Source organism: Nicotiana tomentosiformis, chromosome 7 (genome assembly GCF_000390325.3).
Source record: "Nicotiana tomentosiformis chromosome 7, ASM39032v3, whole genome shotgun sequence".
NCBI lineage: Eukaryota > Viridiplantae > Streptophyta > Magnoliopsida > Solanales > Solanaceae > Nicotiana > Nicotiana tomentosiformis.
Window position 1 is genome coordinate 112,213,362 of NC_090818.1, and position 13,713 is coordinate 112,227,074.

The 13,713-nt window shown below is 41.4% G+C and overlaps 2 protein-coding genes across 2 annotated transcripts; one reads left to right on the forward strand and one right to left on the reverse strand.

Annotated features, from left to right (window-relative positions):
* Nucleotides 1–480: 480 nt before the first annotated feature.
* On the reverse strand, nucleotides 481–4,565 carry LOC138896216 (uncharacterized). The gene is made up of 5 exons (XM_070181003.1): nucleotides 4,325–4,565; nucleotides 3,491–4,007; nucleotides 3,117–3,190; nucleotides 1,415–1,886; nucleotides 481–1,051 (listed from the first exon to the last, which is right to left on the reverse strand). Exons 1-5 carry the CDS (start codon nucleotides 4,563–4,565, stop codon nucleotides 481–483), a joined length of 1,875 nt encoding a protein of 624 aa, XP_070037104.1.
* A 4,850-nt stretch (nucleotides 4,566–9,415) lies between these two features.
* On the forward strand, nucleotides 9,416–13,486 carry LOC104113094 (putative E3 ubiquitin-protein ligase XBAT31). The gene is made up of 8 exons (XM_009623185.4): nucleotides 9,416–9,747; nucleotides 9,967–10,026; nucleotides 10,217–10,288; nucleotides 10,381–10,502; nucleotides 10,684–10,824; nucleotides 10,904–11,011; nucleotides 11,835–12,093; nucleotides 12,723–13,486. Exons 1-8 carry the CDS (start codon nucleotides 9,565–9,567, stop codon nucleotides 13,122–13,124), a joined length of 1,347 nt encoding a protein of 448 aa, XP_009621480.1. The 5' UTR covers nucleotides 9,416–9,564; the 3' UTR covers nucleotides 13,125–13,486.
* The last annotated feature ends 227 nt before the right edge of the window (nucleotides 13,487–13,713 follow it).

Sequence of the window (13,713 nt, forward strand, 5' to 3'; positions counted from 1 at the left end):
TAAAGCTTTAGTTTAGTTCCTTGATATTACCACACATTTTCAGTCTTATTATCCCAATGTGCTATACCTAATCATATATACCTAATATAACCACGCCACGTTACGTATATTATGTAAGAAAAGAGAGAAACACCTTGGGTCTCACAGTCTCTCCCCCTTAAGAACATTCGTCCGCGAATGGGTCAAGTCAATTCTTTGGTTTCATTTCTTGTCCACTAATACGTTATTTTTGAGGCTATATTTGTTACATTTGCAAAGCATAAATCAAATTCTGAAGATTCCAACTACTAGGCTTCGTATAGCTATCTCGCAATAAGAAATTTAAATTGCACTTTTAAGTCATTTAAAATCCAATTAAGTTGTTGTAAAGAAATAATTGGCAATTATTTAAATGCGACTCACCTTAAGTCGTAAATAGGTGGGGGGTACTTCTTCTTCCTCATTTCCTCCTCAGCTTCTTAGGTCATTTCCTTGATGTTGTTATTTCGCCATAACACTTTCACGGAAAGCCACTTCTTTAGTTGGAAACTTCCTTACCTGCCGATCTAAAATAACTACTGGTACCTCTGCATAAGATAAGTCTTCAGCAATGTGAATATCCTCAATGGGCGTAATACGTGAAGGATCTCCAATGTACTTCCGCAACATAGATACATGAAACACAGGATGGACTGCTTCCAATTCTAAAGGCAAATCAAGCTCGTACGCCACCCTACCAATCCTCTGAATAATCTTATACGGTCCAATATACCTGGGGCTGAGCTTCCCCTTCTTTCCAAATCGCATGACGCCCTTCATAGGCGATACTTTCAGGAAAACCCAATCTTCTACATCAAACTCTAAGTCTCGACGTCGAACATCTGCATAAGACTTTTGCCGACTTTGTGTTGTACGCAGCCGGTCTCTAATAATTTTTACCTTTTCCATTGCTTGCTGGACTAAGTTAAGACCTATCAACTCTGCTTCCCCGACCTCGAACCAACCGATCGGCGGCCTACACTTCCGCCCGTATAGTGCTTCGTAAGGAGCCATCTGAATACTAGCTTGGAAGCTGTTATTATAAGCGAACTCAATAAGAGGTAGATGATCATCCCAACTTCCTTTAAAATCTAGCACGCAGGCACGCAACATATCCTCAACTGTCTAAATAGTACGCTCTGCCTGTCCATCAGTTTGCGGATGAAAAATGGTGCTAAGATTTACCTGCGTGCCTAGACCCTTCTGAAAAGATTTCCAAAAATATGCTGTAAATTGAGCCCCTCGATCAGAGATAATAGATAATGGCACTCTGTGAAGACAAACAATCTCTCGAATGTAAAGCTTGGCATAATCCTCGGCTGAATATGTCGTCCTGACTGGCAGGAAATGAGCAGATTTTGTAAGCCTATCAATAATTACCTAAATAGAATCATACCTCCGTGGAGTGCGAGGCAAACCAGTGATGAAGTCCATATTTATCATGTCCCATTTCCATAATGGAATCTTAATACACTGAGTTAGGCCTCCAGGCCTTTGATGTTCGGCTTTAACTTGCTGGCAGTTGGGACATTGGGCTACCATCTCCGCGATATCTTTTTTCATTCCATTCCACCAATAGATCTGTTGAAGGTCCCGATACATCTTTGTCGCTCCAGGATGAACTGCATATCTAGAATAATGGGCCTCCGAAAGAATCTTGGCATGGAGCTTTCCTACTGACGATACACATAAGCGGCCCTGGTATCTAAGGACTCCATCTCTAGTTAGCTCAAATAAAGGTTGTCGCTGCTGTGGAATACTTTCCCTCAGTTTTATAAGCTCAGGATCCTCGTGTTGTCGCTCTTTCACTTCAGTAACAAAAGAAGATTTTGCCGTATTCTGAACAAGAATGCGTCCACCCTCTGCATCTACCAAACGCACCTGCAAACTATCTAGCTAGCATAGATATTTGGTCATCTTGACCTTATCAGCTTCAACATGGCTTAGACTGCCCATGGACTTCCGGCTAAAGGCATCAGCAACAATATTAGCTTTGCCGGGATGATATAAAATATCAACATCATAGTCCTTTAGTAATTCTAGCCATCTTCTTTATCGTAGGTTCAACTCCCTCTGTTTAAATAAATACTGAAGGCTCTGGTGGTCGGTGAAAACATTAATATGAACACCATATAGATAATGCCGCCAAATCTTTAGGGCAAATACAACTGCGGCTAACTCAAGATCGTGCGTATGATAGTTCTGTTCATGTTTTTGCAACTGTCTGGAGGCGTACGCGATAACCTTACCATGCTGCATAAGAACTCAACCTAGGCCAATTCTCGAGGCATCACAATATACAACATAACCCTCGGTGCCATCCGGAAGAGTCAAGACAGGTGTCGTAGTAAGCCTTTTCTTTAGTTCCTGAAAACTTTGTTCATATGCCTCAGTCCACTGAAACTTAGCTCCCTTATGTGTCAGTTTCGTCAATGGTGCAGAGATAGAGGAAAATCCCTCCACAAACCTTCGGTAATACCCTGCCAAGCCTAAAAAGCTACGAACCTCTGTCGGATTCAAGGGCCTCGGCCAAGTCATCACAGCTTCAATCTTTTGGCCATCAACCTTGATACCATCGCCGGTAATAACATGACCAAGAAAAGCTACAGAAGTTAGCCAAAATTTACATTTAGAGAATTTAGCATATAACTTGTAGTCCTGGAGAGTCTGCAATACAGCTCGCAAGTGGTCCGCATGCTCGGCTTCCGATCGTGAATATATCAGGATGTCGTCAATAAACACAATCACAAATTCATCCAAGAATGGTTTGAATACCCGGTTCATAAGATCCATAAAGGCTGCTGGGGCATTTGTAAGCCCGAAAGACATGACAAGGAATTCAAAATGGCCATACCTCGTCCTAAATGCTGTTTTTGGGATATCAATATCCTTGACTCGTAGCTGATGATAACCGGATAGCAAGTCAATCTTCGAAAAGCATTTGGCACCTTGTAACTAGTCGAACAAGTCATCAATCTGTGGAAGAGGATACTTATTCTTGATAGTGACTTTATTTAGTTGCCTGTAGTCAATGCACATCCGCAAGGACCCATCTTTCTTTCGAACAAAGAGCACCGGAGCACCCCATGGGGATGTACTTGGCCTAATAAAGCCTTTATCGAGCAAGTCCTTCAGTTGTTCCTTCAATTCCCTTAGCTCTGCAGGAGCCATTCTGTAGGAAGGAATGGATATAGGCTGCGCATCAGGAAGCAAATCTATAGCGAAATCGATTTCCCTTTCGGGGGAATTCCTGGAAGCTCGTCAGGGAATACCGTCGGGAATTCATTCACAATAGGAACCGACTGAAGAGTCGCTGGCTCCTTATTTATATCCCTAACATGAACTAGATGGTATATACAACCTTTAGCAATAAACTTCCGAGCCCTAAGGTATGAAATAAACTTACCCTTGGGCGGGGCTGTATTACCTTTCCATTCAAGGACAGGCTCACGGAAAATGAAATCGGACTAACTTTGCACGACAATCAATATTAGCATAACAAGCTGCCAACCAATCCATACCCATAATGACATCGAAGTCTAGCATAACCAATTCAACTAAATCAACAGAGGTTGGATGGTCATTAATTAACACTGTACAATCTTGATAGACATGATTAGCTACAATAGAGTCGCCAACTGGCGTAGACACCTCAACTGGATGTGGCAACAACTCAGATCTCATGTCAAGCTTACCAGCAATAAATGGAGTAATATATGAAAATGTAGAGCCGGGATCCATCAATGCATAAATGGCATGAGAATGTATTGTCAATATACCTGTGACAACATCTGGGGATGCCTCTGAATCCTGTCGGCCTGTGAGTGCATAAAAGCGGTTCTGGCCACCACTAGAACCTGAGGTGTCTCCTCCACCTCTCTCCCTACCACGGCCCTGAGTAGACTGTGGACCTGGTCGGGGAGCACGGACTGAGGGCGAAGAGGGTGCTGTGAATCCTGAAGGCTGAGCTGGTGTACCTCTGCCTAACCCTGGGCACCGGCTAATATAATGTCATGTCTGCCCACAATGAAAACATGCACTCGAACCCTGTCTACATTGCCTGGTGTGCAGCTTACCGCACTGAGTACATGGAGGAGTAAGCTGTCTCATTGTGCAGAACGCTCCTGTCGACGGCCCTCAGGCTGGCCTGAGCTCTGCCCCGGTCCTGACTGAATATAACGATCAAACCGCTGGCCCTGCATCTATGGTGGGAAACTACCTGCTGACCGAGGTGGATATCAATGGAGTGGGGGCCTAAAATCAACTTGTGGCTCCCTATAAGACCCCATAGTACGAGCCCTCTTACTCTGCTCCCTATCCCTACGAGTATCACGAATCCGACGGGAAAGGTCCTCTGTAGTCTGAGTGAAAGCCTGTATGCGGGAAATATCTACATCATCCGATAGGGATGCAACCCTACAGTCTCTAATCAGATGATCCCCCAAACCATCCACATAATGATGAACTCTAGCCCTCATGGTACGTACTATATCTGGTGTATACCTTGCCAAAGAATTAAACTTATGGCTATAATCCCTCACACTCATATCCCCCTGCTTTAGGCTAAGAAATTGGTCAAGACGGGCCTCCCGAACCTCCCGTGGCAAATAATGGGCTAAAAAGGCCTCAAAGAAGTCCTCCCACTCTGCTGGCAGAGCATCAGGTCCTCTAGATCTCTCCCATGCCTCATACTATAGGACGGCTACATCACGTAGTTGAAAAGAAGCCAACTCCACAGCCTCGGTGATGGAGGCATCCATCACCCTCAATACTCTATACATATGGTCTATAAAGTCCTGGGGATCCTCAGTGGAACTGGATCCTGTAAATAATGGAGGGGCTAAGTGAAGAAACTCTCGTACCGTCGAGCTTCCTATCCGATCTCTCCGGGCATCTGCTCCTGACTCTAGCTGTCGCTCATGAATAGAAACCATCCTAGTCAGCAACTGAACAGCCTCCCTCATCCCCTGCTCCCCAGTCTCTGATGGGGGAACAATAGGTGTTGGAGGTCCTGTGTCTCTAGCTGCCTCAGGTACCAATGGAACTGGTGAGGCTGGGGGTACTGCATCTCCCTGGGCTCCAACAAGTGCTGGGGAAGCTGAAACTAGGGGTACTGGAGACTCACTGTGAGCCTCTAAGGGAAATCTATCCCTCGGACCCGGTGGGGAACAACTGGTACCTTCTCCCGAATCCATACCTATCTCTCGCTGTGCCATCTCCTGAGCGTAGGTAGCCTGTTAGATAGGAAACACAAAGCACGATTTAGATTTCATATGTTCTTATAACTTCTGCTCTATAGCACGATCTATTAATTGAAAGAAATGTAACCATTCCTAAATGCCTCATAGCCTCCTGATTATAAGTGTGGTGCACAACACACCCATAAGCAAGACTCTACTAGACATGGCTTGTGGACTCCCTAGGATACTACCTGCTCTGATACCAAGTTTGTCATGCCCCAAACTAGGGGAGGCACGACTGGCACTCGATACTGTATTCGATCGAGTTACCCACTAAACATACTAGCTAACTAGACTGGGGGCCCAACAGATCGGGCAACACAACATCTGAAATACTAAGCCTGGACCGTAAGGTTATGACATGAATAACAATAAGCCATATAAACATAGGTAGACAAGCCAAAATAATAAAATACTAGCTGGATGACGAGGCCGCGACTGAAGACATACATGCCTACACACCTATATATACATGCCAAGCCTATGGGCTGGAGACTGAAAGCAACAAAAAGAAACCCAGAATATTGTGTCCACAATAGCCTCTAAGAGTGTCATAAGCACTGTCGGGATAAGGCCCCAACTATACCTAAACTGTACAACAAAAGTAACCATCCTATGAAAGCTCCAGGAAGAGGTGGAGCTTACCAACTCAAAGCTGAACCCCGAAATCCTAGCGGAGGGGTCGATCAAAGTCCCTACCCGGACCTGCACGCACGAAACAAAAATGCAGTGTCCCCAGGCAACGGGACATCAGTACAAATAAAAATGTACTAGTATGTAAGGCAGAAAGTAGAATCATACATAGCTGATGTAAAAAGGTAATAAAGATACCACCTGACACTGAAACTCTCATAGCCTCCATGGCCGACATCCGACCTCATAGTAATAAAATATGCATGGTATGCTCGCGTAATCGTATGTCGTGAATACATATATATATTGATGTAAATGCATGACATACCCAACCAAATGCTAGCAATGGCGGTCTCTCCCGGTAGCTAACCGGTATCATATTGCCAACATGTGGCAATCTGTACAATATATATAGTCTTTCGGGCAAATAGGCCACTTTCCTCCGATTATAGCTCGAAGTCCATGCATAATATGTCATGTATTATATGAACTTTGAATGCACATAATAGGCCATAACAAGAACTTAGCCAACCTTAGCTCATTGGTACTTTTATTCTCATAATCTCATAATCACCTTCGTATCACATACAAATGTTTCGTGGAACCTCATATCTTTTTTAATAAGTTTGAAAACTTAACTCGACTTTTAGAAAGATAACTTAACTCTGAATATGTTCATAAAAAGCTTAAGGTGCTTCACTTAGTCCTTATACCTGATTTCTTGATAATTAGTAAAAGAAAGTATTTCAAAAAAATCAAATGTTTTAGTAGTTTAAACATAAAAATTATATTTGAGAATTTTGAAATCGACGTGTCACTTTAGAGATTTTAAAATACACTTTAACAAGGAAGAAGGACTGATCGCAAATACTAAATGCCTTTATTTTTAAGTCACACAACCCAAAGACGAATAAGAATTCATATATATGGACATATATTTAAGAAAGCCGACAAAATGACATATATAGATGTCGAATACCCTTTTTAACCGAACGAGTGGAATATCAACCTAATAGCATCATGAAAATACTTCAGCTACGATACCAATGCCTTTCACAGAAGGTCTTTCTAGCAACAGAATAGTAAAATATCACATTTGGCGTCTTAGGAATTTCCCAAAATTCGTGCTAAAAGGAATGACGAAGCTTAGCCTTAACATACCTCTCCAACGAACGTCCGAATGCCTGTAGTTCCTTCACGAAAGTTATTTCTTACGTCCTAAGCTTCGAAACCACTATATATATGCAGCTTATGCGGACCTATAAATAGTTCATAAATGAGTTTAAATCGGTAGATTTGCCATATGACCCTAACTTGACGAAACGCCCGTAGAACTTTGTAAAAACGATCATAAAAGAGTCCCAAGATGATTACCTTGGCAAACCAAGTATAAATCCTGAAGAACCAGCAGGAACAACAATTTCCTATCTTCCAAAAATAGCTCCAAACACAGCTAATAGAAGGGGAAAACGATTGCAAAGCGTAGAGATTGTGCTTCTAGGCACGGGGGCAAACTTTAACGATAGAAATCGTTAAAAACGCACCTTAATCACTCAAGAACACCATGAAACCCTCTCTTAAGCTTTCTCACTGTTTTGGGACGAAGATGAAATATTTTGGGGTCTTAAAAGTTGGATTTTCCGACTTATACCACTTGTTTGACCCGACCCGGTTCGCGACCCAATTTCAGCCCGGATAGTCCGCGGTCAAACAGTCATAACCTTTTACTCCAATGTCGGTTTGATGTGAGATTTCTTTGGTTGCAAACTAGACTCGTAGACCTTCGATGTGGTAGGTTGTGGGTCCCATAACTCTTTATATATTGGGAGAAATGATCTGATATATTTGACCTAAAGTTTAGAAAATTTATTAGAGAAATTTACGAAAACTTTGCCGACCTTTATTTCGCAATTTGCTTGACTCCAAAACTTAACATGTGACCAGTATGATATTATAATACCTCATAACACATTATTCTTAGCATATTATACACTCTTAGTCTTATCCCACATGTGCTAGTCAACTTAAACCTTCCGAACGCGCGGGGTGCTACCCGAGCCATTTCTTTAACCATGAACCTTTGTTTAAGGGATTCCTTTGACTTAAAGCTTTAGTTTAGTTCCTTGATATTACCACACATTTTCAGTCATATTCTCCCAATGTGCTATACCCAATCATATATACCTAATATAACCACGCCACGTTACGTATATTACGTAAGAGAAGAGAGAAACACCTGGGGACTCACACTTCAGTGACATCGTTAAGTGGCCTTCCAGCCCTGGGTATCAAGTTGTTGGTTTCATCCCGAAGGTCGGCTTCATGGTCGATAGGTAAAGCCATGAATCGAGGGTTTGCCATTGCTGATTCGGAGTTGTAAACTAGTGCATATTGCGGATTTGTATCAAACAACCACTGTTATCCTTAGCCCCATGGTGGGCGCCAAACTATTTACCCCGAAAATCGGATATAGTTGAATTTATAAGTAGTTCTAAGGATATGTGATATAGCTTGACATAAATCATATATAGAAGTGAAAATGTTTAGATTCTTGGCTATAGAAACGTGATATAACTTATTGAACAAGAAGAGTAAGTATGCTGAATAAAACAAGCTCAAGAGATTTATTCTTCAATAAATATAAGTAGTCTTTTCTTACAATGTGTGAACGTGCTTGTGCTTACAAGGATTTCTCCCTTTATAGTAGATGGATCTTACTTTATTTTTAATAAAAAAATATATAGTAGAGAACCCATGATGAATTGTCTCTTCCTCGATTCCTGCCAAGATTCTCTCCCCTAGTGCGGTTGCAACGGCTCCTGTATGCGAGCTCGATACTGGCTCGAGCTCGGTATTGGGTCGAGCCCTTGGCCTTGAGTTCCAGTTCGACATCCGGGGTGAGTGTCAATCGGTCTGTGTATCTCCAACAACCTTCTCGTTGCCTTTGCGGTTCGATTTGGTCATGGGCTTGATAATGATACCGAGCTGATTTATCGATCGGTCTTGGAGCTCGAGGCTTGTTTGTACTATCCTCGGAACTCGTCTCGAGCTCTCACTTCGATCGCTTACCATTCGAACTCGATCAAACGTACGGAGGCCGAATTCTATTTCAACCGTATATATATATAATCATATATAATTGTGGGTATATACACACGTACTCAAGGTTATACATAGTATATACACGTCATTGAAATTAATTTTCTCTAACTTAGACATATATTGAGTTAAACCAGGTAAATTTGTGGAGGGTGGCTAAAATGTGCTATATTATCCTTCTCAATTTTCAGAGGGTGTCATATTTCCTTTCAAAAATTGAAGCGGAATATTCTTGATACTATTCAGTCCAGTAAAAGCGAAATCCAAAAAAGTAAAAGACGAAAGAAAAGAAGGTAAAAATAAAAAAAAGTTCTGACACTTGCCCGATAATCCACCAAACAGCAACGGGCACCTACCCGATCTCTTACCGGGCAGGAACAAACTCCGAGGTTACTTCTCCACTCCTTTTTTAACCTTTATCTCCCTCTTACACTACCATAACTCAGCGCCTAGCGCTTATATTTTACTCCCACCACACACACACACACACACACACCCACCCGTGCCCCTCCGCCGTGGTGGGTGGCGCGTGATATCCACTCGCGGGGCACTTCACCTCAATGCTAAGGAGGTGATGGGGCAGAAATTGAGTTGTGTACAGCAACCCCATGAACATGGACTGTTCAGTGCAGTCCAAAATGGTGAGCTTGAAAAAGTTGAAGCTATGATTAATGAAGACCCAAATGTGCTTCATTTTACCAGTGTTCGTGGGAAGCTCTCTGCACTTCATGTTGCTGCTGCTAATGGACAGATCGAGGTTGGTTTTTCATTTTCTTGAAATAATATGTTATCTTTACTTTCTTATTCTTTTTTTTAAGGTGATGTATTAAATGTTAATGGCTCTTGATCTTTGATAAGTCATTTTGGGTTTTCCCATTTTGCTTGGTTTTGCATTTCTCGAAAAAAAAATGTAATCTTTACTTTCTTGTTAGTTTTTTCATTTTGCTTGTTGGTTTTGAATTTTGATCATGGATAGGTGCTATCTGTGCTCTTGGATCGTGGGGTTAATCCAGACATTTTGAATCGCCATAAACAGGTAAGTGGAAGTATTAGTGGTGGTGATTCGTCTGTTTCTGGTGTATTTTGGCAATTTTATACTCTACTTCTCAAGAAGTTTCATTTTGTGATGTTCATTTGTTTGCAAAAATGTCCTTTTTTTAAACACTTGGCATAGATAATTGTTGAATTTGTTTTTTTTGATTTGTTTCATTGTGGAAATATTTCAGACCCCATTAATGTTAGCTGCTATGCATGGAAATGTGTCCTGCGTGGAGAGATTAATTCAGCGAGGTGCTAATGTAAGTGAATCTTTGCAAATTTTCTTTCATGATAGTTTCTTTGACTGATTGAAATGGGTAGTTAATTGGTTTTTATTGGTCGAATGTTTTAGATTTTAACGTTTGATTCACTACATGGAAGAACCTGTTTGCATTATGCCGCTTACCATGGCCATTCTGACTGCCTGCAATCGATCCTTGCATCCGCTCATTCGGCACCTGTTGCTCAATCTTGGTAAGTTCCAAGGCTAGTTTAGTGACATTTACTTCAAAAGACGACTTATTTTTTATCTACCCTGTCAAAGTCCCCTTTTTTTCCTTTTGTGATGCCTTATAAAGGGCTTCATGTATTAGAGTATTATCACTTTATTAATGAAGGGCTATATGTTTACTCTTTTGCTTGGATCGGAGTGCAGGGGATTTGCGAGATTTGTGAACATAGGAGATGGAAGTGGTGCAACTCCATTGCACTTGGCAGCCCGTCATGGTAGACCAGGATGTGTCCGGATTCTTCTAAGCAATGAGGCTCTTGTCTGTGTTTCTACTGGTGGCTATGGGTATTAAAACTTAGCCAGAGTGGTTTTGTAACTTTAGTGATATATATTGAAAGTCATACTGACATTAAAAATTTTGTAGTCGTCCAGGAAGTACACCACTGCATTTGGCAGCTCGAGGGGGTTCTTTGGATTGTGTGCGGGAGTTACTTGCTTGGGGTGCAGATCGACTTCAGAGAGATTCTTCTGGGTGAGCCCATATGCACTTTCTTCAAGTTATCTGGCTTTGTGAACTAAACATTATATACTTTTTCAAGCAATGTGGGCTTCTGCACTAACCATGTGCAGCAAGTATCTTAGTTACTTCTTGATTATTTTACATTCTTGATCTCTATCATTCTATTTATGAAGGTTGACACTTTCAGAATATGAAGTCATCACAAAGTAAATTCGCTTGTTGTTTTCATTCTATATCTGTATTATCGTGCTCTTTTTTGAATAATAATAATAATAATGACAGTTAGGGTAGGCTGTCATTATGATTATGAAAGGGAGCTTTGGAGCAACTGTAAAGTTCTCTCCATGTGATAGGTCACGGATTTGAGCCATTAATGCTTGCATTAGGGTAGGCTGTCTACATCACACCCCTAGGGGTGCGGCCCTTCCCCGGACCATGCGTGAACGCGGGATGCCTTGTGCACCGGGCTGCCCTTTTAATAATAATGACAGTTAGACAAGAAACCAGAATATAAAGTCACCACAAAGTAGTTCCCTTAAAAACATCCAATTTACACTTTGAATCTTTCTCTCAAAAAATATGAGGTTCAAGCTAAAAGCAAGATGAAAAATGTCAAGGAGAAATTGGGTCTGAGTTACATACACGGAGACCATCGGTAACTTCTAGATTGTCAAAGTCTGTCGTAGTCGAAAGCCTTACTTTCGTTAACCCTTTCCCGTAACTTTCATTTAGTTATTCCAAATTCTTTCAGTTCTATTTGTGGTATTATTCAACTCTTTGCAAGTAATCCTTTTTCGAATATGGAACTAATCAGTTGTAAATGGGATCTCTACAGGCGAATACCTTACTTAGTTGCTTTGAAGTACAAGCATGAAGCATGTGGTGCTCTCTTAAATCCATCATCTCCAGAGCCTTTGACCTGGCCTTCGCCTTTGAAGTTCATTACTGAGCTTGATGCCGAAGCAAAAGTTTTACTAGAGAATGCTCTTATTGAGGCGAACAAAGATAGAGAGAAGTTGATATTGAAAAAGATAGATGTCTCACTTACATCACCTTTGCATTGTGATTCTGGCCTTGAGAGTGATGACTTTGAGGTAATAAGTTTCAAGCCCTATAAAACATAAGAAATTAAAAAATTAACAATTAAATTATTCTGCATCGGCTGCTGCAATTGTTTGCCTGGACTTGTATGTTTGATATAACATTTTGCCCAAGAAGTTACGCTTAGAAGTTTGCCGTGGAGAATAAATAAATGGGTGTACGTATAGGGTTATGACACTGTTGCTTGGACGCAATGACGTATCTTGTTAAAATGTGTAGACATTTGTAGAGGAGATTATCGTCATTTCATTTTCTTTTTGGGTAATGTGGTAGTAGAAAATATGCGATGTGGTAGTTGGATAAATGTTAACGAACCACTTCTATTATTCGGCTCTTGTTTGTTATTACAACATACCCAGTGTAATCCCACATGGTGGGGTCTGGGGAGGGTAGTGTGTACGCAGACCTTACCCCTACCTCGTGGAGAAAGAGGGAAGCCATAATTTTGCATAACATTTGAATTGATGGTTGGCTGTTATGTTGCATCAAGGACTCATCTGGTTTAGTTACAACTCTTTCTACTAATCAGCAAATGAAGAAAAAGGAGATTTAGTAACACATTTATGTTAGACCTTTTACTATGAATCTGCTTTTCACAAATCGTGTTTTTGTTTCCAAACAGGGCAGTGATTTTGAGCTGTGTTGCATATGCTTTGAGCATTCCTGCACAATTGAGATTAAAAAATGTGGCCATCAGATGTGTGCTCATTGCACTCTAGCCTTATGTTGTCACAATAAGCCCAATCCTACAAGTAACAGTGAGAAGGTTCCTGTATGCCCCTTTTGCCGGAGCGATATCACTCATTTAGTCGTGGTCCAGAATAAAATAGACAGTTACGACGAGGAATTGAGTCCCTCACGGCCAAGAAAATCAAGAACATCTTTCAGTCTTACTGAAGGTGGCAGCAGCAGCAGCAGTAACAGCTTGAGAGTTTTGTCACCCTTAGCCTCATTCGGGAAGTTGGGTGGTCGCCATTCAGGCAAAATTAGTGCAGAATGCATTGAAGTGTTTGCCAAGCCTTAAGAATCAATTCCAATGGGACGATGGTAACTAGTCGTCTATTCCTTGATATCCTCTGCTGAACCATCAGTCTAAATTTAGCTATCGAGGAGTCTTGTTTCCAATATACCATACATATATATATATATGCATATCTATATCTATAGAGGGCCGGGAGGTTTTTTTGGGGGGGGGGGGGGGGGGGGTGAAGAATACTTTTGAGCTGTTTCAATAGCAGCTCAACTACCCCTTAACAATTTATAGGGACTTAGATTATGGAGCTGCTTAGATTATGGAGCTGCTGCATACAACTTGCCATGTCTCCAATAGTTTTATGAAGAACATTTTGTAGTATTCCATCTTTACGAGAAATGTTGTTGGACTTATTGGTGGTTATTCTTTTTCTTTGTTGTGAAAGAGCCTCTAGTATGCAATCCCCTCTATAATGCGATCCATCGCTTTTAGTTTGGTCGAGTATAAGCAGAAATGTTACAGTTGAGTCATTGACTGTATTTTCTGATTCTAAGATTTGTCAGACTAATGTGTGTTTTTGGATAGTCAGCCCAGTGCACTAAGCTCCCGTTATGCGCATGGTTCGGGAAGGGTCGGATCA

Bases quoted from the DNA above. Each gene is read 5' to 3' on its own strand.
- LOC138896216 (XM_070181003.1), bottom strand. From the start codon at position 4,565: ATGAGTGTGAGGGATTATAGCCATAAGTTTAATTCTTTGGCAAGGTAT. The intron at 3,191-3,490 runs GTTAGTCCGATT...TCCTTCCTACAG, and splicing joins AATATTGATTGTCGTGCAAA to AATGGCTCCTGCAGAGCTAA. The intron at 1,887-3,116 runs GTACATCCCCAT...TGCGTTTGGTAG, and splicing joins TAAAGGCTTTATTAGGCCAA to ATGCAGAGGGTGGACGCATT.
- LOC104113094 (XM_009623185.4), top strand. From the start codon at position 9,565: ATGGGGCAGAAATTGAGTTGTGTACAGCAACCCCATGAACATGGACTG. The intron at 9,748-9,966 runs GTTGGTTTTTCA...GATCATGGATAG, and splicing joins CTGCTAATGGACAGATCGAG to GTGCTATCTGTGCTCTTGGA. The intron at 10,825-10,903 runs GTATTAAAACTT...AAAATTTTGTAG, and splicing joins GTTTCTACTGGTGGCTATGG to TCGTCCAGGAAGTACACCAC.